The sequence below is a fragment of the Kogia breviceps genome, chromosome 3 (genome assembly GCF_026419965.1).
Source record: "Kogia breviceps isolate mKogBre1 chromosome 3, mKogBre1 haplotype 1, whole genome shotgun sequence".
Taxonomy (NCBI): Eukaryota; Metazoa; Chordata; class Mammalia; order Artiodactyla; family Physeteridae; genus Kogia; species Kogia breviceps.
In genome coordinates, this window is record NC_081312.1 from 97,305,909 (window position 1) to 97,333,301 (window position 27,393).

General features: G+C 46.2%; 1 protein-coding gene across 5 annotated transcripts in view; it reads left to right on the forward strand.

Annotated features, from left to right (window-relative positions):
- Nucleotides 1–27,393, forward strand: part of PAQR5 (progestin and adipoQ receptor family member 5) — an 85,748-nt gene that overhangs the window by 43,563 nt on the left and 14,792 nt on the right. For 4 of the 5 annotated variants that reach the window (XM_059056065.2, XM_067029257.1, XM_067029255.1 and 1 more), the window contains exons 3-5: nt 18,332–18,459; nt 21,334–21,539; nt 25,531–25,657. In XM_059056065.2, coding sequence (XP_058912048.1) covers nt 18,332–18,459; nt 21,334–21,539; nt 25,531–25,657 — 461 coding nt within the window. The remainder of the gene's footprint in view (nt 1–18,331; nt 18,460–21,333; nt 21,540–25,530; nt 25,658–27,393) is intronic. The other variant, XM_067029258.1, reaches the window with a different exon arrangement.

Consider the following 27,393-nt stretch of genomic DNA (forward strand, 5'->3'; position numbering starts at 1 on the left):
GGCCCACCTCTGTTCCCACAAGGCTGTCTCTTCCTGGTGCTCTGCCCCAGTTGGTCCTACCCACAGAGAACTAGTGGCTGTGATTAGCGGGGACACAGTGATCTTTTGATTCATTCACTCGTGACATTTTTATTGACTGCCTACTATGTGCAAGGTGTTACTCTGTGTGGGGCCCAGAGAAGAATCACATACAAATCCTGCCAAGCCTTAAGGGTCTCTCTGTTGGTTGGGAAGATTTAAAATTGTGCAGGAGCACTTCCGTTGCAAACTGGATTAGGGTGTGTGTGTGCTCAGAGAGGGAGAGATGGGTTCAGAAGAGGAATTGGTCACTTCCATCATGGGGGAGGGGGGAATCAGCGATGGCTCCCCAAAGGGGGCGATCTGTAAGATTGGGTTTGAGGATGGGTAGAATTTGGGAGGCGGGGAGAGTGCTCTAAGTGGAGGCATGGCATGAGTAAAGGCCTGGAGCTGGGAAACCAGGGGGCAGGTGTGGGGGCCTCTTGGGGCGGGGATTATGGGTATCTGCTCGGATATCTCCCTGGGACTTTTGGTCAAGGTTGGGTTCAGAGACTGTGCCCAGGAAAGAAGTGAAGGAGAGAGAATGGTCTCACTGGGGACCTTGGGTAAACTGCTGGGATTCTGAATGTATGGGGGTTCTGAGGGTGAGGACCAGACGACCCCTGAGAGCTGAAGATTTAATGTGTCTTCTCCGTCCAGTTTTTCATAAATGATGGAGATGACAATTTTATTTTTAGTAAAATGGCACTAGTCAGAGGCAGAGAACCAACATCACACCTCACATCCGTTTACTTCAGAACCTTCCTTGGGCTTCTGCATCCGCTACTGGGTTTCCCAGCATCATGCCCAAGGTTCATGGGGCCACAGAGTAAACACAGTGGCTCTGCCTGCCAGGAGGGTAGTTTTTTTTTTTTTTTAACATTTATGAAATATTGATGTTTATTCTCTTTGCCCAGTAACTCCAGGAGGGTAGTTTTATTTGAGGATTTAGTGGGGGAGGGTGAAAGGCATTTAAAAAATATTCAAACAGATGCAAACATATTAAGGAGAAAATGCATAATTTTCATGAGTATTTAAAATAGGAGACTTCATAGAAATAGTAAGTTTACTTTTGGTGGGCTCTGTGGGTTCCAGTACTTGGTCTGCAGAATGACCTTGGGCAGAGTGCCCTTAATCTCCCTACCTCAGTTTCTGCATCTGTAAAATGGGGTGGTGCTAGAATCTGCTTCCTCGGGTAATGGTGAAGATTAAATGAGGTAACCCATGGAAAGTGCCTGGCATATGGTGAAGTCAGTAATGTTGGCCGTTATTATTATTATCAGCTCTCCTGTGCACTCCGCACTTGGAGGGGTGGAGGGTGTTGGGAGGAGACGTTAAGCAGCCCCTCCCACAGACTCCCACCCCAGCTCCCTGCCTGGTATTCACAGGCCCAACCCCTACCCACCTCTCCCACTGTTTTTCATCTGTAAACCCTCTTCTCCAGCCACACTGGTGCTCTCTCTAGACTTCCCACCAGATTGGACATTCACTTCTCTTGATCTCTGTTTGAAGAAGGCTTACCTCCCCTGCCCCTCCATCCCCCTTTCTGGCCTCCTTCTCCGTGGAGCTGCAGGTGCCCTCTCCCTTCCCTGAGCCCCTTCAGCTGTTGGTTGGCACCTCTGCAGGCTGCCCTATATGGCCACCTCTCCCTTCGTATATCAACCAGCTGTGTGGCCTGGGCCACTTCCCTACCCTCTCTGTGCCTCACCCATCAGAGGAGAGCGGGGCACCACCTCTTGGCATCCTCAGGGTTCTAATCCTGGTGCATTCCTCCTAATGGACTATTCACAGGAAAGGACAGTTCTCCCTTCCCGTAGAAGGTAGGACTTGGGTACATGCCTCACAATTTCAAGTCTCCCTGTGTCTAATAACAGACCTGGGTACGTTAGGGAGTTGTGAAAGACGTGAGCATACAGCTCAAGGAATGGAATAACTATCTAGGTGTTGATTTCTACACAGACCCAACCTAGAGACAAACAGGGAAGTCTAGACAGCAAGTTCATATGGAACATGGCATGACACTTGGCCAGGAAACAAGAGGATTTTGTGTCAAATTGAGAATCTTTTGTTAACGGTAGTCTTGGCCCCCAGGCTACAGGTAAACTCACCATATTGTCCTGGAAGCCTTAATTTAGGGGCACAGGCAGGAAGATTCCAGAGGTGCTGCAAAGCATTTCCCAGCCTGGCACTGTAGCTCTGCCGCTTACTGTGGGAATTTGGACAAGACTTGTAACCTCTCCAAGCCTCAGCTCCCTTATCTATGAAATGGAGATAATATCTGTCTCACAGAGCTATTGTGAAGATCCAAGAAAAATGAAATAGAGTAGTGGGATAATTATGAAGGAACGGAAGCAGAGCCAGATCAGTGGCTGGGAGTGGTGTTGGGTAGGTGGGCTTGGGCACCTGAAACAAGCCATATCTCAATAGGCAACTGGTTTCTCCAGCTGAGAATTTCTCAAAGTGGGCGCTTAGATCGCCACCACGAGAATAACTGGGAGTTTACGAAAGGGAGTCATGATTGCAGGCTTTTTGTATTGTTCTTGATTTTAATCCAAATGAATGCTTTCAACATTTCATCATTTAATATAATAGCTCTTTCTGTGTGTGTGTGTGTGTGTGTATGTGTATAAATAACCTTTATCAAGTTAAGACTATTCCTTTCTATCCCTAGTTTCCTAGGATTTTTTTTCCCTCTAATCAGTAATAAACTCTTTTTTCTATCAGTATATCTTTTGAGATGGCCATATATGATTCATTTAAGTTATTAACATGGTGAATTACATTGATTGATTTACTAATGTTAAACCAACCTTGCATTTATTTATTTATTTTATTTATTCTTTTTATTTTTACTTACCTACTTACTTATTTATTTTGGCCACACCACGCAGCATGCGTGATCTTAATTCCCTGACCAGGGATCAAACCTGTGCCCCCTGCAGTGGAAGTGTGGAGTCTCAACCACTGGGCCGCCAGGGAAGTCCCCAACCTTGCATTTAAATATTACTTGGTCATGATGGAGTATCTTTTTAATCTATCGCTGAAATCAGCTGATATTTTGTCTAGGATCCTTAAATCTATTTATTGAGTTGGCCTGAAATTTTTCCTTCTTATACTGCCCTCCCCTGGATTGGGATTAAGATGGTGCCAACCACAAATGAGTTGGAGAGTTTTGCCTATTTACTCTATGGAAAATATATGTAGTATTTGTATAATATTAGAATTATACATTCCTGACAGCTTGGTAAAATTTACCTGGAAAATTGTCTGAGCAGAGCCACCATGTTGCCCACCCAAGGGAGCATCGTTTATCTCTTAGTCTGCGTGAATGACAGACTGTGGAATTGTGCAAGGAGCAACCCGATGCTACAGCTGCATTTTCTCTATAGAAAGTTTTTTTTTTTTTTTTTGCAGTACGCGGGCCTCTCACTGTTGTGGCCTCTCCCGTTGCGGAGCACAGGCTCCGGACGCGCAGGCTCAGCGGCCATGGCTCACGGGCCCAGCCGCTCCGCGGCATGTGGGCTCTTCCCATACTGGGGCACGAACCCGTGTTCCCTGCATCGGCAGGCGGACTCTCAACCGCTGCGCCACCAGGGAAGCCCGAAAGTTTTTTTAATAACAGTTTTGTTGAAATATAATTCACATACCATAAAATTCTCCCTTTAAGAGTATACAGGTCAGTGGAGTTTAGTATGTTGACACACACAAAGCCATCACCACAGTGAATTTTAGAACACTGTTAACACCGTGGAAAGAAACTCTGTACCAATTAGCAGACGTTTTCCACTGCCCCCACTTGCAGGCCTATGGCAACCACTAATTTACTTTGTCTCTATGGATTTGCCTCTTCTGGATATTTCACATAAATGGGGTCATGCAGTAGGTGGCCTTTTGTGAATGCCTTCTTTCACTTAGCATAGTGTTCTCAAGGTTCATCTGTGCTGTAGCATGGATTAGTACTTCATTTGTTTTTATGGCTGAATAATATTCCATTTATGGATATACCAGTGTGTTTATTCATTCTTCAACTGATGGACACAAGTTGTTTCCAATTTTTGGTTATTATGAGTAATGCTATGAACATTTGTGTACAAGTTTTTGTGTGGACATATTTTCAATTCCCCTAGGTACACACCTAGGAGTGGAATTGCTGGGTCACATGGTAACTCTATGCTTAACTTTTTTTTTTTTTTTTTTTTTTTGTGGTACGCGGGCCTCTCACTGTTGTGGCCTCTCCCGTTGCGGAGCGCAGGCTCTGGACGCACAGGCTCAGCGGCCATGGCCCACGGGCCCAGCTGCTCCGCGGCATGTGGGATCCTCCTGGACCGGGGCACGAACCCTCGTCTCCTGCATCGGCAGGCGGACTCTCAACCACTGCGCCACCAGGGAAGCCCTTAACTTTTATTTTTATTGTGGCAAAATATACTTAACAAAATTTACCATCTTAACCATTTCAAAATGCACAGTTCTGTGGTATTAAATACATTCACCTTGTTTGGCAGCCGTCACCACAATTCGTCTCCATTCTTTTTATCTTGTAAAACTGAAACTCTGTACCCATTAAATAAGAACTCCCCATTTTCCCCTACCCCAGCCTCTGACAACCACCATTAATACTTTTTGTCTTTATGATTTGACTACTTTAAGTACTTCATATAAGTGGAATTATATAATATTTGTCTTTTTATGACTGTCTTATTTATTTTACCTAGCATAATGTCTTCAAGGTTTATCCATACTATAGCATATACCAGAATTTCCTTCTTTTTATTTTATTTTTAATTTAATTTAATTTTTTTTTTTGTGGTATGCGGGCCTCACTGTTGTGGCCTCTCCCGCTGCGGAGCGCAGGCTCCGGACAGGCAGGCTCAGCGGCCATGGCTCGCGGGCCCAGCCGCTCCGCAGCATGTGGGATCCTCCCGGACCGGGGCACGAACCCGTGTCCCCTGCATCGGCAGGCGGATTCTCAACCACTGCGCCACCAGGGAAGCCCTCCTTCTTTTTAAAGACTGAACAATATTCCATTGTATGTACATAGCACATTTTGCTTATCCATTCATCCATCAATAAGTACTAGGTTGCTTGTATGTTTTAGCTATTGTGAATAATGCTGCTATGAACATAGGTGTAGAGATATCCCTTTAAGACCCTGCTTTCAATCCTTTTGGGTATGTACCCAGAAGTGGAATTGCTGGATCATTTGGCCATTAAAAAAAATTTTTTTTTGAAGAACCACCATGTTGCTTTCCACAGTGGCTGTACCATTTTACATTCCCACCAACAGTTCACAAGTGTTCCAGTTTCTCCACATCTTCACCAACACTTGTTGTTTTCTGTTTTTTTTTTATAGTAGCCATCCTAATGGATATGAGGTGATACCTCATTGTAGTTTTGATTTGAATTTCCCTAAAGATTAGTTATGTTGAGCATCTTTTCATGTGCTTATTGGCCATTTGTATATCTTCTTTGGAGAAATGTCTACTCAAGTCTTTGGCCAATTTTTAAGTTGAGTCATTTGTCTTTTTGTTGTTGAGTTGTAAGTGTTCTTTATATATTTTTGATGCAAGTCCCTTATCAGGTACATGGTTTGAAAATATTTTCTACCATTCTGTGTGTTGCATTTTCATGTTATTCATGGTATCCTTGGAAGCGCAAGAGTTTTAAAATTTAATATTATCTATTATTTTTCTTTTGTTCCTTGTGCTTTTGATGTTATAGCAAAAAAAACCTTTGGCTGATCCAAGGTCATGAAGATTAACTCCTATATTTTCTTCTAAGAGTTTTATCCCTAAAATTTAAGTCTATGATCCATTTTTTTTTGTGTTAGTTATTGCATGTGGTGTGAAATAGGGGTCCAACTTTATTCTTTTCTTTCATGTGGGTATCAAGCAGTCCCAGCACCATTTGTTGGAAAGACTATTCATTATTTCTTCAATGAATTATCTTGACACCTTTACTGAAAATTGATTGACTGTAAATGTGAGGGTTTATTTCTGGATTCTCAGTTCTATTCCATTGATCTGTTTGTCTCTTCTTATGTCAGTACCACATTGTCTTGATTACTGTGCTTTGTAATGATTTTTGAAATTGGGAAATGTAAGTCCTTTAAGCTTGATCTTCTTTTTCAAGATTGTTTTGGCTGTTCAGGGTCCCTGGCATTTCCTTATGAATTTTAAGATCTATTTGTCAATTTCTGCAAACAGACAAACCAACAAAAAAACCAGCCAGGATTCTGAGAGGGATTGTACTAAATCTGTTGATCAATTTGGGGAGCATTACCATCTCAATAATATTAAGTAAATTAAACCCATGAACATGGACTGTCTTTCCATTTGTCTAGTTATTCTTTAATTTCTTTTGGTGATGTTTTGTAGCTTTCAGTATACAAGTCTTACACCATTAAAATGATTTGTTAAATTTATTTCTAAGTATTTTATTGTTTTTGATACTGTTGTAAGTGGAATGTTTCCTTAAATTCATTTCAGATTGTCATTGCTAGAATATAGAAAACTGAGTTTTGTATATTTATCTTATATCCTGCATGCTTGCTGAACTAATTTATTAGTTCTAATAGTATTTTAGTGGATCCTTTAGGAATTCCTGTATGTAAGATCATGTCATCTGCAAATAGAGATAGTTTTGCTTCTTCCTTTTAATCTAGATGCTTTCTATTTCTTTTTCTTGTCCAGTTGACCTAGCTAGAATCTCCACTACAATGCTGAATAGAAGTGGTGAGATCAGACATCCTGATCATAGGGGAAAAGCATTCCATTAAGTATGTTAGCTGTGGGTTTCTCGTAGACGGACTTTGTTGGTTTAAAGAAGTCCTGTTACTATTTTGTTGAGTATTCTCTTGTCATGAAAGGGTATTGGATCTTGTGACATGCTTTTTCTGTGTCTATTGACATGAATATGTCATTTTTGTTTTTCTGTTCTCTTCTTGGTTAATCTTGTCAGTTTGTCTCTTTAAAAAAATTTGAAAAGAAGATGATTTGGGCTTCGTGGAGCCTCTCTATTATGTATTTTATATCTCTAATGTCTTTTATTTTTATTATTTTCTTTCTACTTTGGGTTTATTTTGCTGCTACTGCTCTAACTTCTTAAGTTAATCACTCTACCATTGTAATGTAAGCAATTAAATATATATATATTTCTCTCTAAGTATTGCTTTAACTGCAGTCCACATATGCAGTTTTAATTAATTTCTAACTTCCATTTTGATTTTTTATGCAACTTAACGATTGCCCAAGGTATCCATAATTGAAATGTGTTAAAATCTTTCCTAACGGTGTCAGATTTGTGAATTATTCCTTGTAGGTAAGTCAATTTTTGCTTTATATATTTTGAGCCTGTGTTTTTTAGGTCCTTCCAAGTTTGTAATTGTAGCTTTCCAGTGAAGTAAAGTTCTTATTATTTCTAAAAAGTGATTCTCTTTATATCTAGTAATGCTTTTTGTCTTAGCATCTGTCTGATAGTTGTACAGTGACTCCAGTTTTATTGTTTTTGATATGTGTCTGGTTTATTTCTTTCCTTACTTTGACTTGTAATCTCTCCCAGTCCTTATATTTCAGTTGTGTCTCATGTAAATTGCACATAGTTGGATTTCATCTAGATTGACAATATTTGTCATTTAAAGGAACAGTTTAGTCTGTTTACATTTATAATGAGTATTGAAATATTTGCATTTATTTTGATCATCTTATGTGCTTTCTATTAGTCCTGTTTTCTCTGTTGCCCTTCCCTTCCTGCGCTCTTTGAATTGAGTTTTACATTCTGCTTTTCTTTTTCCTTTTGAACATGCTGTTTTCCCCTGCCCTTGTTTTATAATTAATATGCTAGAAATAGTCTCTGAATTTATCAGCTTAATGGTTACTCCAGCCATCTTTACATGAATAACTGTAGGAAGCAGGAAGGGCTAGGCTATGCTGAATTTAAACATTACCCCAGATAGCTCAGTGACTTAACAAAGGTTTATTTCACCCTCACATTACATAGCTAAGTGGTCAGTGAGGAACTGTGAACGGCCCAAGCAGATGGAAGTTCTGCCACCTCATAGCTGCTCCATCTGGAACATGTGGCCTTCTAGGTCGCCACAGAAGGGGAAGAGAGAGAGGTGTCTTAGGTTGGGTTTCCCAGAAACAGGCTCTGAGACAAAGATATACATGCAGGAAGTTCATGAGGGAGTGTTCTCAAGAACACCTGTAAGGAAGTGGGGGAAGCAGGCTTGGGTAGAAGGAGAAGTTGCATCAGAGGCCTCTCCTGAGCACCCATGGAGCTCTGGAGTGGGGTTGACCCTTCAGAGTTATCCCCAATGAGAAAAGAAGGCCAGGACTTTATATCCATCCTTAGTGGGTATGTGCTGCCCCTGGACAGTGAGCATAAAGTGGGCAAGGTAGCAGCCTTTGGCCAAAAGTGATTCCCAGAGAGGGATAGTGGCTCAGTTCTGAAAAGGGGAAGAGTTGCATCCCCAGTCCATCATGACGTCTCCTACAAGAAGGCATTGTTCTTCAACTGCCCTGGCCTGGAATTAACTTTAACCAGAAATAGTCAACATGGCCCCAACCTAACGACAAGACAGTCTGAGAAATGTAAGAAAGCACATGTGATATTTGGTGAGCACCAACTGTCTCTACTATGCCTCACTTAACTTCTTGGATCTGAGGACTGGTGACTTGCAACAGTTCTAGACATTTACCAGTTATCTCTTCAAATATCACATCAGAACCATTATATTTTCTCCTTCTAGAGAAATATTCGTTATGTCTCTTGTTTGCTTTTTCACATCTTCTGTCTCTTAATCTCTCTGGACTGCATCCTGGATACTTTCTTTGGATCTACTTTCAGTTGACTAATTTCCTCGTCAGCTTGGTCTAGTCTGCTATTGATCCTTTCAGTGACTTTTTATTTCAATTATTGTTTTTTTTAATTTCTGAAAGTTATATTAAGTTCTTTGCAAATCTGCTTGCTTATTGTTCATATTTTTAAGCTCTTTCTTTAAACATATTGAACACAGTTATTTTATATTTCAGTATCTGTTCTTTGATCTCTCTGCTATCTCCTATTTTTTGCTGTTTCTCATTCATGGCATTTTGTTTCCAGGTATGTGCATGATTGTTTTAACGTAGAAATCCTTCAGAGAGGATTTGCATTTGTTTTGTTGCTTGCCTGAGGGAACTACAAAACTTTGACCTCTATCTATTTGTAACCACTTTAAATTTTCCACTTGAGAGTTCTTGGACCTCAGTGGTAGCGTGGATTTGGACCACAAACCCCTATGAAGATGAACTGATGGTTCTGAATTCTTGAGAGAGATTTTTTTTTCAGAGAGACAACTTTTGTAATTGTATTGTTCTGTCTGGTAGGATTTATTTTACATTCACTTATCTTGAAAGTCCTAGCTTTATTGATAAGGTCTCCTATTAGATTCCCTGCCTTTGATGGGCCTTGGATTTCATCTCTCATTTGCAAAGGCTGGCAGCAGAAACTCTGATGGTGAAAGCAGCATACCTCACAGGGTTCCTGGTTTCCCTTTGTTTTGAGGGTTTTGTGACTTCCTTGCTTTTGTGCCATCTTGCTGATAGATTTATCCAGCGTAGAATGCAGGCTTCATCTAGCATTTTAATTGTTTTCATTGGAAGGATCCTTCATGACATCTAATCGACCATCATTCTGCCAGAACCAGATGTTCCCCAGCTATTCTTCCAGGTCCTTTCTGCATCACATGGGTCCAGTGATCCCTTCCTTCTGAAAACTTGTATAACATCTAGTATATCCATGAAATGTTTGTAGCAATCCTTGGTTCCACTAGGCTGGGTGCAGTGAAGCGTCCTGGGCTTTTCAATCTAACAAACTAGGAGTTGCATTTTGGTTCTGCTATTTTTTATGAAATAGCAGATGAAGCTCCATCTCACCGAGCTTCAGTTTCCTTTAAAATGGCTTGACAATCCCTACCTTTCAGTGCTCTCACAGTGAGCTAATGATATCGGGTCTGCCCCTGCCATGTGCTGGATCTGAATCAGGAGAACAAATAGAGGCCACAGACCATATGTCTAAATATGTAAAAGTCACAAATGAAGCTCATAGTTATACAAATTCTACCTTGACAAATATTCCTTCATAATGACAAAAAACAATATGTAAAGCTCTGATTTTTGTACAGCTAACGCCAGCAAAATGTCAAAGACAACTAAACTTAATTATTATTGCACATGTCTGGATATAATGTTGATGGATTAGTGATGTTTAGATGGGCATAACATACATAATTCATAAATTTACATGTTTATTCTATAAAATTTATTTTTCTTGCCTTCATTTCAGCAAAATTTTGAGATGTTGTAATCAACATTATCACATAATTTGTGTTCTGTTAACAGTGTTGCCAAAATAGACCATTATTCTTGAATTATTGTAGTTCTTAGATTTTTTAAAAATTTTAATTAATTTTGCTTGGGAGAAACTTCTGTTGAGTTTTTATTCAATTCTGCTGAGGCAGAGCAACTGGAATTATCAAAAAATATTCTTAAAGCCACATTTAGAATCAGGAATGAGTATAAATTTTACATACCAAGTTCAAACATTGTAATGAGGTTTCATATGATAGAATTAGGTGGGAAAATTATTAAATATTTTAATTTCATGTGGATCACCATCTTTTATGTTGCTGTTTTCACTTTCTTAAAACAATATCTAGATCCATGTAGTACTTACTGAATTTTTCTTTTTCCAAGAAAAAAATATAAAGAAAACAAAATAGCATCTTGCTCAGTCAAAATTATACCTCAGTTTGCAATGGCCAGAAAAATAATTTCTGTGGGAATCAATTTCAGGATTGTTTGTATGTGAATCTTTTCTCTTTCATAGTCCACAGACATTTTTGTTTCCTTATTTGAATTTTATTTTATTGGAATATCATTTTTGTTGCATATTTCATGTGTGGCTCTTTAGTTTACAAAAGTCCTAGAGATATTTAAAATAATAAATATGCATTTTTAATCCCTTTAAAAGTGAAATAGCCAAACTAGATTTTTTTTTTTTGTAGGCTTTTGCTAACAACACCCCATAACATATATCTGTGGACAGCTCAGGTTCAAACCTAATGTCATTTCCCACCAAAGATGGGATTTGCTTTGTATTTGAGGACCTTCTGTTGTTTCACTGATTTCTTTCAGTCATCTTGCATCTTGCCTAAATTTTACTTAAGTGTTTAATGATATTTATTTGGCATTCCCATTGCAAGAATAAGAGTAGTTTGTGGTCAAATTTGATATGTGTTTCAGGAAGATATCCCATATTGGGGAAGATTCTGAGGATCTCATATATAATCTTTGAATTGTTCCAAAGGAAGGCATCAATTCTCCTAGTAAGAAATTGAAACCATGTGCTGCCATCTCCAGCTCTAAGAATGCTTTTGGATTTTTGGACAAATCGTGACCTTGTATTAGTTTTCTGTTGTTGCCATAACAAATTACCACAAATTTGATGGCTTAAAAAAGAAGATAAGTTGATTATCTTACAGTTCTGTAGGTTAGAAATCTCACATGGATCTCACTAGGCTAAAATCAAAGTGTCGATGGAGGCTCTCTGGGGAGAACCTGTTGCCTTTTCCAGCTTCTGGCAGCCACCTACAGTCCTTGGCTCCTGGCCCACTCCCTCCATCTGCAGAGCTAGCAATGTTTCATCTCTCGACCCTTCTTCATAGTTACATCCCCTTCTACCTCTCCCTTCCACTTTTAAAGGTTTTTTTTTAAAAAAATATTTTATTTATTTATTTTTGGCTGCGTTGGGGCTGCGTTGCTGTGCGCGGGCTTTCTCTAGTTGCAGTGAGCAGGGGCTAGTCTTCTTGTGGTGCACGGGCTTCTTATTGCAGTGGCTTCTCTTGTTGCGGAGCATGGGCTCTAGGCGCACCGGCTTCAGTAGTTGTGGCTCGCGAGCTCTAGAGTGCAGGCTCACTAGTTGTGGCGCACGGGCTTAGTTGCTCCACGGCATGTGGGATCTTCCCAGACCAGGGCTCGAACCCGTGTCCCCTGCATTGGCAAACAGATTCTTAACCACTGCGCCGCCAGGGATGTCCTCTCCTTAACACTTTTAAGAACCCTCGTGATTACATTAGGCCTACCTGGATAATCAAGATAATCTCCCTATTTTAAAGTTAGCTGATAAGCAACTTTAATACCATCTGTGTCCTTAATTCCCCTTTGCTGTGTAACCTAACATATTTACAGGTTCTGGCGATTAGGACATGGACATCCTTGAGAGGCAATTATTTTGCCTACCACAGACTCAAATCATGTTATCACAAGCTTGCCTGTGGCAGGTTTTTAAATCAATGTCTAAATTTTAAGGTTATTTTTCTAGTTCTTAAATCAAAGACTGTTATTATAATAAAGTAAAACTGATGGAGTGCTCCATTATTTCAACTTCGTCACTTTCTTCTTCTGCAGATCAACACTCCGTATAATGCTCGTCATTCAGTGGGACTTCTCACCCTGGTACACCTACCTGTACTGAGTAACATTTACTTCTTAAAAACATCCTATGTGACTGTTTTTTTCACTTTATTGCTCATTAAAGTACTAATATCCTTCAGATCCTCCATCCTAGATACAGTGATCATTTGTTTCACTACTTTGTATCCATCTTACATGTTCGGCCAGAAGAAGTTTACCATCATCTTGTATAAATATTGTCTTGCATGTATGGAAAGCATCCTTATGCTTGACTGAATATTAGACACCTATATTTTAAAGAACATCACCCCAGTGTTCTAAATTGACCTTTATCTGTAATTGCTTAATACCAACAATGGTTGGCTATTAATTCAGCTAATTTACAGTTCTAGTAATTGCATGTGGGCTGTGTACCAGTGATGTTTTATGTGTTTTAGATTGAGAACCTCAGTGTTCTCTTTTACCAGGACCAAGCATGGTCCGTCCTGCATGAGACAGTGGCTTGGTGTCCGACCCAGTGCCAGGCGCGTGACAGATACTCACTAAATGGCGGGTTATACTCGATATGGCAATTTGTGGCCTGCTCTCTTCCTTCCCATTCTATCCATGCCTCTGCCTGCCAACACCTCACCAGACTCCTCGCTGGTCTCTCACGGTCCCCTACCTTGCTTTTCATGCCTGTGTCTTTGGGTTCATCTTAACATACCTAAAGGGCACCTCCTCTTCTGTGATGAACTACAGATTCTGGACAGGGAGGTGACAGCACGATGCTGAGGCAGGAGCCTGGGCTGGGAAGCTGGAGATAGCTGCAGAGTCAGCATGTGCTGGGAGCGTGTTGGAAATGCAGACTCACCCCAGCCCCACCGAACTGCAGTAAGATCCCTAGGTGATCTGCAGACACCTGGAGAGGCGCTGGCTTAGAGACTTTGTGCCCCAACTTTACCACTTGCATTTTGTATTAGCTCGAGCTGCCGTAAAAAAGTACCACAGACGGGGTGGCTTAAACAACAGAAATTTATTTTCTCACAGTTCTGGAGGCTGGAAGTCCAAGATCAAGGTGCTGGCAGGGTTGGCTTCTTCTGAGGCTTCTCCTCAGCTTGCAGAGGGCCATCTTCTTGCTGTGTCCTCACCTGGTCATCCCTCTGTGCACACACAGCCCTGGTGTCTCCCTCTGTGTCCAAATTTCCTTTTCTCGAGAGGGACACCAGTTAGATTAGATGAGCTGTCTTGTTTTAACTTAGTCACCTCTTTAAAGACTATCTCCAAGTACAGTTATATTCAGAAGTGCTGGAAGTTAGGGCTTCAACATATGAATTTTGTGGGAGATGCAATGCAGAACAATGACACCACTTTAAAGAAGAAGCAACTAAGGTTCAGAGAAGTACGTGACGGTCCACAATCACACGGCAGGTTGAGAGGTGAGAGCTTCATCTCCGACAAGCCCTCTGCAGTGGCAGGGAGGATAGCGTGAGAGGCCAGGACATAGAGTCTGATGTCTCAGCTTTGCTTCCACTACTTCTGTGATCTTCGATAAATGCCTTAACATCCACAGACCTTAGTTTCCTTTTCTGTGAAATGGGGACAGTAAAAGGTTGTCCCTCACGAGGCCGTGAGGATTCAATGAGATCTAGACGGGAAATACAGATTAACACGCCGAGGACAGTGGCCTGCTGACCCTGCTCTGACAGCCTCTGTGCTTTGCCTGCCATGAATATCCTCTCTTATTTACTGCTAGCCAGAATGCCTGATTATTTTCCCCAGGTGATTTGCAGTTTAATAGCTGGAAAAACCAAGGGTTTAAAATGGTCACAGTGGAATTTCAGGCATCAGCTGGCAGGGGCACAGGGCTGTTCTTGGAAGCCGAGTTCATGACAGGCAGTAAGAGAAAAACCCGCTGACGTGCCCTTCCACCTGGCTGCCTGGGGGTTCTCGCTCCTAAATTATAGGCCGCGCGCAATTTGATTTCATTTCCTTCTAGATTGCCCAGCCTGCAACCTGGGAGGCGAGGTGGAGTCAAATCAATTCTGCTGTACAAATATGCCAGCATCTGCTAACTTTGGGCTGCTTACAAATGAGGCCCAGCTATGGAGTATTAAGGCAATGACCACAGTTTGCCTTTGGGGGTCAAACTAGGCACGAACGCAAAATTGTTTTCAAGTGTTTTGCTGTTCAGATTTATGTAGCATGCATTCTGTAAGGATCTACTCTATGCAAAGTGCTTTGCTAAGGCTGGAGCCAGACAATGGAGAGCATGCATCTCCCTTCCTGTGTTTGGAGGGGCTCAGAGCAGGAGTGGACATAGCAATGCCTCCTCATGAGTAGGGGGTCAAGGTGGAGAGGCAGGAGGCAGAATCACTCTTCTGGGACAGAGGGGCTCCCTTTCTTTTATCCATCCTTTATCCATCTGTCTTTTTTTTTTTTTTTTTTTTAGGGGCTGCTTAAAATCCTGCCCCCATGTCTGGCGTCAGGATAGCCGGTCAGAGGGAAGCAGGTTCTTTTAATCTGTGCCCAACCCTGGCCTTGGTGGTAAGGCATTCTCCCCAGGTCTGGGGCCAGATTCTTCAGTGTGGTCAAGCTGTCCAGTTTGTGGACTTCCCAGCCCCTCTGTTCCCCTCTGGCTTTTGACTCTATCAGCATCCTCTCTTGCCTCCCAGAATGCAGGGTCCAAAGAGAGAAGGACAGTAGTCATATCCTGAGTCACCGTGGACAAAATGTGGGAGACTCCCCCCTGCTCTGGGTCCCGTCTATCCACCGTCCAGCTGGGGCTGTCACTGCATCTGAGCTGTCCTGCAGCCCCGCCCTGCTTCCTCCCTGTGTGTCACCCTCACATGCCCAGGGCTCTGTAGGCCCCTTGTCGTAAGATGTCCTGCTACTCGGGATCTGCTGAACTTATTCACATGAAGCAGTGAATAATTAATAACAATTGCTCCTTTCTGGAGTCCTTGCATTTTAACAAGAGGCCAATGCTTTAATAAAAAAAAAAAAAAAAAAAAAAAAAGAGGGCTTCCCTGGTGGCACAGCGGTTGAGAATCCGCCTGCCAATGCAGGGGACACGGGTTCGAGCCCTGGTCCGGGAAGATCCCATATACTGCGGAGCAGCTAAGCCCGTGTGCCACAACTACTGAGCCTACGCTCTAGAGCCTTTGCAGCCACAACTACTGAAGCCCACTTGCCACAACTACTGAGTCTGCGAGCCTAGAGCCCATGCTCCACAATGAGAAGCCACCACAATGAGAAGCCCGCGCACTGCAACGAAGAGTAGCTCCCGCTCACCAAAACTAGAGAAAGCCCGCGTGCAGCAGCAAAGACCCAACACAGATGAAAATAAAATAAATTTATTAAAAAAAAATTTTTTTTTAAGGAATAAAGCAAGAAACATAACAGGTAGAATGATAGACTTATAGTTTCTGCTGGAGGGCCTTACGTGTGCCTACCAAGCACGTGCCATCCTCCTCGCGTGAATCAAAGGCTGAAGGCCATCAGCCCGTTTGCCGCCTTGTCAGCAACCTTGGTGGGTGGGCAGCTGCAAGCCGAGATGCCTGCTGCCCATTAGAGAAGCTTGTCCACTGAAAAGCGGGGATGTCAGCAGAAATGCACAGTGAATCAAAAACTGGAACAAATCGCTTTAATTAGCTAAAACCCAAACCTAATTCAAACAGTATTTCTTCAGTGGACCATGAACCAACTTCATTCTCCCCCCTTCCCCTAGTTGACTAATTTCACCCAGAATTGAACCAAGATGGGAATGTGCTCACTGTCTGGTGAGCAAACAACCCCCCCATTTCATAGGTGAGGACGCTGAGCCCTGAGAGTTGTGGCCCAGCTCAAGGTCATAGGGTACCTAATGGGCCAGGATTTGACTCTTTACTCTGATATCCCCTTACTAATTTCTCCACTATTCCATGAGACCTGTTGACTCATAACCTCAAGAGATAGTCCAAGTTATGCCATACATTGTGTATTCTTTTTTTTTAATTTTTAAAAATTTGTGGCTGCATTTGGTCTTTGTTGCTGTGCACGGGCTTTCTCTAGTTGTGTTGAGCAGGGGCTACTCTTCCTTGCGGGGCGCGGGCTTCTAATTGTGGCGGCTTCTCTTGTTGTGGAGCATGGGCTCTAGGCGCGCAGGCTTCAGTAGTTGTGGCTCGCGGGCTCTAGAGCACAGGCTCAGTAGTTGTGGCACACAGGTTTAGTTGCTCCTTGGCATGTGGGATCTTCCCAGACCAGGGCTCGAACCCGTGTCCCCTGCATTGGCAGGTGGATTCTTAACCACTGTGCCACCAGGGAAGTCCCTACGTTGTCTATTCTTGTGGTTTTTGTTTTGTTTTTGATTATTTATTATTTTTTAAACCATTTTTTTAATTGACATATAGTTAATTTACAATGTTGTTTTAGTTTCAGGTGTACAGCAAAGTGATTCAGTTATTATCATATACATTCTTTTTCAGATTCTTTTCCATTATAGGTCATTACAAATATTGTGTATGTTTGAATCATGATCCTCTCTTAAACTAAGAAGTTGGTAACCCAAATGGGAAATGGGTGGTTAGGTAGTAATTCTCCCAGCCTTCCATTCCTCCTACAGCCCTAGAAAATCAGAGGGAAACCTTTAAAATTGATTGTGATTCAATTTACATTACGATTACTAATATTGTCATTGTCATTATTTGCCTCAGTTAATCTACTCATTTTTACTTACCTCTCAAAGATTATAACAACATTCGGCTAAGTCAGTGGTTCTTAACTGGGGGAGATTTTGCCCCCAGGGACACTGGCAATTTCGGGAGACATTTTTGGTTGTCACATTACTGCTAAACAATGCCTAGGACAGCTCCCCCCAGCACAAAGAATTGTCTGGCCCCAGGTGTCAGCAGGGTCAAGATTGAGAAACCCTGATCTGATCAACACAAAAGGGGGAGAAAATCTCCTGCAAATCCTGCTAGTTCAACAAATAAAACTCTTTCCTTTTCCGCGTTTCTCCCAGTCTCCATCCCCCTATGTGTACTTAAAATTTCTATAGTTCTAATCATCATGGCAGGAATACAATTGACATTCCACTTTTTTTCACTTAGTATCACATCCTGAGCTTTTGTCCCTCATGCCTCATTGTCTCCATAATTACCATTTTTAATGGATGTGATGCAGTCCTCCAAGCAGGTTGACACCCCCTATTTTACCTGACCCGTCCAAGTTCTCATTCGGGATGGTTACTGAGAGCCTTGCCAGGTGGGCTGCGTGGGGTGGGGAGCTTGCATGGGCCCTGCTGTGACCAGCCTTCTCCTCCACCTGCAGCGCAGGCTGATGCCATCATAGTTTTCATCATCAACAGGCCTTTATGAAGTGCCTTGGTGAATATACCCTGGCCCCGGCGGGGAGGGATCTTCTGCAGAGATCGTCCCACTAGCCCCTGACAGCCAAGGCTTGTTGGCTCAAACAGGCAGCATATATGTCAACCAACCGTGAAGGCATTCGAAGACTGGGCTGTGGGCCCCAGGCAGAGGGTGCAAAAGCAGATTCTTAGGCAATATTCATGAAACGAGTAAGTGCATCTGGAATGCAACGACAGGCTGGATTCCCAAAGGGAGTCAGGGCCTTGAATCCTCTCCTCCAGCTGACTGCAGACTTCTGGAAGGACATGGGAGTTTAGAAGTGATGGGAGGGAGGCAGGAGCAGCTTGACAGGTCAAGGACTCAGGGTCAAGTGTTCCAGGCTCCACGGTACAAGTGCACAGCCTTGGAGAAAGCTAGAGACTACCGGAGATGTTCCTCCTGAGACCTTCCCGCCACCCTCTCGTCTCACCTCGGCGCCCCTTTCTCTTCCCCCTGCAGGTGTTCCATGAGCAGGGCATCCTCTTCGGCTACCGACATCCACAGAGTTCCGCCACGGCCTGTCTCCTCAGCCTTTTCCAAATGACCAATGAGACTCTCAACATCTGGACGCACTTGCTGCCCTTCTGGTACCTTCCGTACCTTCCAGCCCCCTTGACCAGCTGCTCATTTAGAGCCTGGGAACTGGGGCTTCTTTAAACACAGCTAGGGTGGAGAGAGCTGAGATTCCATGATGGGATTTGGGGGACTACCCCGTGGTGCTGGGAGGTGTGGCGGTCTGCTGCTGGGGTGAGCTCTAGGACCCAGATTGTAGTAGGATTCGAGGGGCTCCTGGCAGCTCCCCGGTCTTTCCCTGCTCCCCTGCTTCGGGGCCTGATTTGAGAGGATTGTCTTATTCAGTCTTGGAGGCTTTCTGGGTCTTCTGGCTAAAATTCCCTAGCTTGAGCAAGTCACTTAACCTCTCTGGGCTTCGCATTTTCCCATATACAAAGCAGGATAGTCTGCGCCTTTCCTGGGGTTGCCCTGAGGATTAAGGGATGAGGCATTGGAAAAGACATCAGGCACAGAGCTGTGAGTGCCTGGGACCACAGCAACTGTGAGGCATTTGGTCAGGCAGCACTTTAACGGAGCCAGCCAAGAGAACGCTCCGGCACGTGCACACGTACAAATGGGAATTGCCAGGAAGGTGAGGAGGGACCTGGATGAGAAAGGTGGGGACCGAAGACCAGCTTCACATACTGGTGCCTGTGCATAGTGAGTGAAGGGTGCAGATGGGGTCATAGTATACGAGAGCTGGAAGGACCATATGGGAGTCATGCACGCCACCAGCCGACTCAGATCACCACTGGCTGACACAGATGCGGCCCAGAGAAAGGAGTGACTTGCTTACATCCCCTGGCAAGTTCTGGTACAGGTTGGTCTCTGGACTCCCCCTCCCAATCATATTGAGAAGCCAAGAGAGTAGGAAGGACCCCAGGGTGTGCTGCAGGCAGAGAGGGGCCCGAGGACGGCGGCCTGCCTGGCCAGCAGTCAGAGACAGACCCAGAGCAAAATGCAGGGGAAGGCTGCTTGGTGCCAGAAACGTCACCAGTGGAGAAGAGGGAGAGCTCAGGCTTGGGGTGGGATAGGACCACCTGTAAAGAAGCCCTAGGGCCTGCAGACTGGTCCGGGTGGCAGCAAGATCTGCTCACGGGGGCTGTTCGTTGTTTTAAATTTAAGTAAACTTAAGTAAAAAGTCTAAATGATAATAAATTATAACATTGCAGAAGGGAGTAGAGTCGGAGTCTTTCCCCGGCCCCTCTTCGTCCTCTCTGGAGCTGCCGGGGTGACCTGCTGCTTGTGCATCCTCCCGGAACGCTTTTCTAGAGACTCGAGCATCTGTGACATGTGTGTACACCCAGCACCTGGTTCTTTCCTTCCTTGCTTTTCCCTCAGAGATCTCTGTCTGACCCTCACAGAAGCCTCTCTGGCTTTTGAACAGCTGGGCGGTGTTCCATTTTCGGGATGAACCACAGGTGACTTAGGCTATTTTGAAGTTTGTGCCTCTACGAAGTGCCAGCCTGACCATCCCTGTTTGTGGGGCTTGAGTTGCTGTGCGCAGATCCGATTGTAGCTGTTTTACAGCTGAGACATGCTGGCAGGGGCGCCACATTGGGCATGGCGCCCCTGTACTGCCAGGCCCTGAGAGCGCAACGCAGAGCAGCAAGGAGGGCTTGGGAGAGCCGGAGAAAGATGCCCCAGGGAAGTAGAAATCGGGAGTAATCTCGAGATGATAAAAGGGTACATTCTGAAAAATAGCGGATAGCTTAAGCTTGATTTCTGCTGGGACAGGAGGGAAAAGATCACAAATGTAGCCAGAGAATTTAGCGATGCTCTTGGGGTTTCTGTGTGAAAGGCTTTTAGTCCCTTCCCTGGGAGAGTTTGTGGGCAAGGGGCCTGGCTCTCTAGTAGAGGTTTGTGGAAACGGTCAGCTCTACAAGCAAGAACCCCACGCGTGGGTTATAGGTTAGGCAGATCTGACACAGAACTGTGCAGTGTCTCCATGTAGAGAAGAATCTGGAGGCCTAGGCTTAGCCGAGACTCAGCCGAGGGGCCAGGCCCCTCAGAAAAGAGATGGTTATATTGGTGGAGGAATGGCATGGAAGAGGGGCGAGAAAATCGTCCTGTTGTCTTCCAGACTTTCCAGACCCCACAGAGGGGATTGCTTCTCTTTGAGGTGCCCTCCTGCAACGGGAACTTGGACCAACCACAGGGATGGTGACAAGGCCAAATTTGGATCCCATGAGGAATGGTTGAATGCACTGAGGTTTTTTTTTTTTCGCGGTTCGCGGGCCTCTCACTGTTGTGGCCTCTCCCGTTGCGGAGCACAGGCTCTGGATGCGCAGGCTCAGCGGCTATGGCTCACGGGCCCAGCTGCTCCGCGGCATGTGGGATCTTCCCGGACCGGGGCACGAACCCGTGTCCCCTGCATCGGCAGGCGGACTCTCAACCACTGTGCCACCAGGGAAGCCCTGCACTGAGGTTTTTTAATGTGAAACTCAGAGAGGTGTGAGGGATTATGAAGACAGCCTTGAGATATTTGATGGGTTTGTTTTCTGTTGTGCTGATGGGGAGAACTAGGGCTGATCCAATGGAGAGAGATTCCAGGGAGACAGACGGAGGCTCAATGAAACTTTGCAACACTCAGAGCCGCCTCAAGAGATGGTGAGCTCCCTATCCCTGGAGGTGTGTGTGCAAGCTGAAGCTGGAGAGTCACCTGGGCAAGATGCTGTGAAAGGGATCTGTCACCACATATGCAGGGGGAGGGGACTGGACCATTGCCCATCCTGCATATTTCCAACCAGAAAGGACCCCACTCACCCTTCCTCTCTCATGGCGTGTCACCAAAGCGAGACCATGTAGGAGCCGATCATCCCAGGGAAATGGAAGGCAGGTGACGGTCGGTTGAGGGCTGTAAGAGGAGCCCCTGTCTCGGAGGTTGAGGGTGTCCCCCTGTGTTCCAGGTTCTTCATGTGGAGGTTTGTGAGCACCCTGCGTGTGACGGACGTCCTGAATGACAGCTACTCCTGGCCTCTGCTCGTGTACATGGGCGCCAGCTGTGTGTACCCCCTCGCATCCAGCTGTGCACACACCTTCAGCTCCATGTCCAGGAACGCCCGACACATCTGCTACTTCCTGGACTACGGCGCCGTCAACCTCTTCAGCCTGGGTACGTCAGGCCCTGCTCTTGTCTCCTCTTCCCTGTGACTGAACCACCTGCATCTTCCCCTGGGAGCTGGGGTCACTGTGAGGCTCTGGTGGGCTTCCGGAAGAGTCACTGCAATGCCAGTGCCCCTGCCTGGGTGCCTGATGAGTGTTTTATAAGAAACTTGTCCAAAGGCGTGCTGGCAAATATTTAACAACTGGCTCTCTGTGGACAAAAGTCCTGGTCTGCGGTGTTAGCAGGTTTGCTGTGGTGTAAATGCTCCCGCCACGGCCGGCTTCAAGCCGCCAACATCACTGAACACAGGGCTGGGGAGAGATGCGTGGTAGGTCCCCATTGCGTAGCAATTCCTCTGTACAGATACAGCGGGTGCATTGACTGAACAGTTGTTACTCTTGTTAATATGATGCATGTCATTGTAAGTTTATGTCGTTCAATTTTTAATGATGGCCATGTTTAACAGTTGGCTTGCGAGTTCTCTGACACTAACAATCTGCTGTCACAGGTCAAGGTGAGCCAACTGCACTCATCAGTGCTGGTCTCTGTTGTGTCCCGCAGAGAAGGAGGTGGTCACAGACCCCATCGGCCTGGGGGCTTGTAGGGGTTAGAGCTGCAGGGATAGAGTGAGGGGGGGTGGTTGACACCCCCTCCTCCTGTCTCCTCTCCTCTCCCCCAGTTGTGGGCATCCGTCTGTCCCCTCGCGTCCCAGCTCTAGCCGCTTCCTCCCTCCCCGATCCTGCTCCAGGTGTGAAAGCAAAGTCACCGTCTTCCCTTTGCCCCAGAGGGTGTGTGAGGAACCTACCTCCATCCTGTTCTCCCGCCCCCTCCCTCTCTCTTCACTAGTAACACACATGTACATACGTACACACCAACACATATACATAGACAAACATAGACACACACGCACACACACACACACGAGTCTCTACACGCTCACCACTGCCCAGTGCTCTGCTGCCCAGTCCCCACCGTTCACTAAAACTCTGGTTGCCGAGGCCCCCGGCCTCCTCCTGACTCGCAGGCCCCGTGGGCTCTCTCTCCAGCCTTTGATGCAGGGGCACCCCCGTGCTCCTCAAACCTCCCCCGCTTCCTCTGGCCCCTGTTACATCACTCCCTCCTAGTTTTCCTCCCACCCATTCACATGCTCATCCTGCTTCGCCAGTTCCCCTTCCTCCATCCCCCCCATATGGGTGCACGAGCTGGGAGTCCATTCTTGGGCCTCTGCTCTTCCGTGGTCAGGCTCCCTGGGAGATCTCCTCTGCACCCACACCATCCCCCAACACCTCTGGGGGACACTCCCAAACCCCATCTCTAGTAAACTGCTCACCCAAGCTCCACACCACATCCAGCCCTGGGACCAGGACTGTCTACATCCTCCCCGCCCCTGCCCTTGCATCTCGTCCCCTTCGAGTCAGAAATCTGTGAATAATCAAGTTTCCCCTGCCTCTCATTCCCCACCCATCCCACCTCACCATCCTTTCTAATCGGTTGGCAAACTCAGTTGAATTTCTCCTACATACTTTCCAAATCGGCCGTGCCCCCATTTGGCTTGGCTCAGTCCCTCACACATCTCCCCTGGGCTTCACCCAGCTGCCCTGGGGGGTTTCCTCAAGGCCTTCTGACCATGGCACCCCTCCCACTTAAACTTTTCCAGGTTCCCGGTTACCTGGGAGGAAGTCCAAACGCCTTAACCCGGCAGCTTCCATCACCCTCGATCGCCTGCCCCAGAGTCATTTATGATAAGGGCAAGCGTTTTGGAGGCATCACGGCAGGTTCCATGCCGAGCGCCCGACCCACATCCCACATCACCAAGGGCTGGCATAACGCGGGGCTTAGCGGCCTAACTGCACCCCCCCCCCCAATACTTATATGCTCTTAGGCAAGATACAGTTGGCATAGTATCTTCCTCATAGGAGTGTTATAAAGATTAAATGGGTTTTGTAAGTGAAGCGTGTCGGACAGTGCCTGGCACTTAGTAAGCAACAGAAGGTAGCGATTACTACGATTACCTAGTTAACCCTGACAGCAGGCCCCTGAGGTGGGGACCATCATTACACCCACGCTCTAGGTGAGAATACTGAAGGTAAGTTACCCAGGTCGCGCAGCTTGTAAATGGCAGAGCCAGGGCCTGGGAGCCTCAGGGCCCCTGCCTGTGGCTTCCTCCAAGTCCCCGGGCCTGGATCCACCTCCATGGAGCTCTGTCTGATTCCTTCATTTCTGCTCCTTACTGGGAACAACTCGCTGAGGACAGCCATGCGTCTTTCACTTCTGGTTTTCCAGCCCGTAGCCCAGAGCCTGACATGGGGGTGTTCAGTAAACCTGGAAGGAAGGTCTAGTCAGTCGAGAGAGCCTGTGGGATCCACCTGGGACTCCCTTGCCTGCAGCCATGTCTCCTCCTCCCTGACCCCGTGGAAACCCTCAATCCCTGGAGGGTGGCGTTTGCTCAGCTTCCTCCCGGATGTCCAGCTGTTCCCCTCCCTCTTGGACCTCCCGCGCACTTTCACTAGGCTTTGACCATCTTAATCCCCTGCTCAGAAACCTTCGGTGGGCCCCCTATTGCCTGAAAGGGGACGTTCACTTTCCTTAGTCTGGCATCCAAAGGTGTCTCCTGCTCCCTGGAAAGCCGTCCCTGCCCTCAGGCACCTGTAAGAATCCCCCATCGTCCAAGGATGCTTCCAAGGTCAGCCACTTGACTGCATGCCTGCCCGTCCTGAACGCCCACCTCACTCTAGAACCCGCCTGGAGGCACTCACCAATTTCCCTTTCCACTGCAGTTTTTGGCAGGGACTGAGTCTCCTTCGCTCTTATATCACCCACGGAGCTTGGCCTCAGTCAATACACACAGAGCAGATGCATCCTGGTCCACATGGGAGCTTCCCGGTGGTATCAGGCTGAGACAAGAATCTGTCCCCCTGGAGGCAGTTCCAGCTGAAATCTCACAGGTAGCCTGCAGGAGTGGGGAGCACTGTACCAGGAGTAGTGATTTGGGGCCCTTTCTGCCTGTATGACCCTGGGCACCTCCCTGGCTTCACTAGATTTCGCCAGTCACATGGGATCAAAGGCAGAGGTTGAACTTGCATGGCCTGAAGTTGAGTTCAGCCTTGAACTAGCATTCGAGGGTTCTTTGTTTTTGGATAACAGGTGTCCTTAGGCCTGATCTTAGGCTCTGGGCTGACAGGCCTGCAGCTGCCTCTCCCAAAAGGGACCTCAGCAGGTGAGGGTGCCTGGAGAGGCCATCTGGTCCAGGCTCCTGGACACATCTGTCCCCTTTGAAAAGGACAGTGATCTCCCCTGTTCTTTCAAACAAAAGCTGCAGCAGACAGGTCTCTAAAAGGTCCTTCAGTAACCCTTCTCTCACAGAATCCAAAACCTAAAACAAAACAAAATGCTGAGGCTAGCATCTCACGCCCAGCCTCTCAGCTGGCCGGTCCCCGAGCCCGCTGATATGACACACCTCGCCTCAGCAAGGGCCTCATCCCACCCCCCCCTCCCCCACAGCCTTGATCGTTCCACAAGAGACACCCATATCATCAGGCAGGCGAGATGTACACACTCAGAGCAAAGCTGAGCACATTGGGGTGTCATCGTGGAACATAGTTAAAAGCAGGGACTGTTGCTGAACTTCCTGAATTTGAAGCTTGGCTTTGCTGCTTTCTAGCTGTGTGCCCCTGGGAGGGTTACTAAACCTCTCTGTGCCTCCATTTCCTCATCTGTAAAATGAAGATAAGTGCAGGATTGATGTCAGAGGGTGGTTGTAAAGTTTATGTGAGTTAATGCATGTCAAGCCCTTGGGGCAACGCTTGGGCTCACAGAACATTCTCATGCTGGGAGGGTGATGCGTGATGGCATAAGTAAGGGTGGAGCTGCAGGACTGCTCATGGTCTGTGGGGATGATGGGGGGCTCAGCCAGATGCGGGGGGGGGGCGGTTGGTCTTCCCAAGGAGTCTAGACAGTGCGGAATCCTGGCTTATTGCCCAAGGCTGGTTTTTCTTCCCAGGCTCGGCCATTGCCTACTCTGCCTATGTGTTCCCGGACGCGCTGGTGAACACCGTCTTCCACGACTACTACGTGGCCCTGGCTGTGCTGAACACCATCATTAGCACCGGCCTCTCCTGCTATTCCAGGTACCCGGCTGCTCTGTCTCAGATGGGATGGGGTTGGGGGCAGCACAGAGCACGCAGCTCCCTGGACTATTGGAGGGGACAGTGGAAAAGACACTCGGGAACCTGGGACTCAGTTCCAGATGGACTTCCAGTGGCCAGGCAGGACCAGCTTCACAGGCACACGCCTGTGCAGGCACTCAGGGCCCTGTGATCAAGAGGGCTCCCCACTTGGTTTAATTCCCTGCTGTTGTTTCGAAACACTTAATGAGTTTTGAACAAGGGGGTCCCCCTACTTTCCTTCTGCTCTGGGCTCTACAAGTTATGTAGCTTGTCCTGTTGCTGAACAAGTCACTTACCCTCCTTGAACCTCAGTTTGCTCATCTATAAAATGGGGTCAAGGGAGTGGCCTGGCAGTCCAGTGGTTAGGACTTGGTGTTTTTCACTGCTGTGGTCCAGGTTCAATCCCTGGTTGGGAAACTAAGATCCTGCAAGCTGCGTGGCGTGGCCAAAAAAAAAAAAAAAAAAGTGGGGTCAACACAGCTACCTTGTGAGACGGATGTAAGGATTACAGGTAATGTATCCAGAACACCTAACACTAGCCTGGCCCATAGGAGGTGCCCCATAAATGGGCCGTCTGCTAATAGGGACAGAGGGGGCCAGCCTCTTCATAGAGGCACACCTTGGAGATACTGCAGGTTCGGTTCCAGACAACCTTAATAAAGCCAACATCACAATAAGGCAAGTCACACAAACTTTTTGGTTTCCCAGTGCATATAAAAGTTATATTTACACTATAGTCTATTAAGTGTGCAATAGCATTATGTCTAAAGAAACAATGTACACACCTTTAAAAAATACTTTATTGCTAAAAATGCTATCATCTGACAACACAGTGTTGCCACAAAGCTTCAATTTGCAAAAACCACAATAAAGCAAAGTGCAATAAAACAAGATATGCCTGTATGTGTGGTGGGTGATGGATGATATTCAAACGTCCAACACATCCCCAGGGGAAGACCGGTGGCCATGAGTCATGCCCAGCTCACTGGCTCTTATTCCTTCTATTTTTTTCCTTCCACTCAAGGAAGCTCATTGGAGTATGAGTACAAGAGGCATTTTTTAGGATAACTACTCTAGTTTATTCAGCTCTCGGTAAAAATGAACTACCCGAAATTACTTGGGAAACCTCTGGAATGGTGGTGTTGGGGTAACATCCCTGTGTAGATGGTGCTGGGAGCTGGGGGCCTTTCGTGGTGCATGAGGAAGAGCGCCAAGGAAGGCTGGCGGTCACCCTTGGCCATCTGTCCCCCTACCCGTGACTCCACTGAGCCAGTCTGAGTCTTCTGAATAGACTGCTGATGGCCTCATAGAATTCTTATTCCTGGCAGCCGCCACCTCTTCCCTCCCCAGGAGAAAACAGGGAGGGAGAGGTATGCTTCTGCAACTTCCCCGCAATGATTTTGGCTCCAGCTTTCTTTGGGTGACACTCTAGTTTTGTGGGATCCAGAGGTAGGCAAGTTCCCCAAACTTGTCAGGTTGGTTTTCTTTAAAAATCAAAGGACAGAGCCGTAAACAGCATGGGGGATGCTTGCCCCAACTTGCCTTCCACTTACCTGTCCTGAGGCAGGTGGTGGGAAGCACAGAGCTGCTTGCCATGGGGGTGAACCTCATTTCCAGGCTCAGCCTCAAGACTGGGCTTTGTGTTGCTTCGTCCCTGGGATGGGAGTGGGGGCTAAACTCCCCCTTCCCGCTTCCTG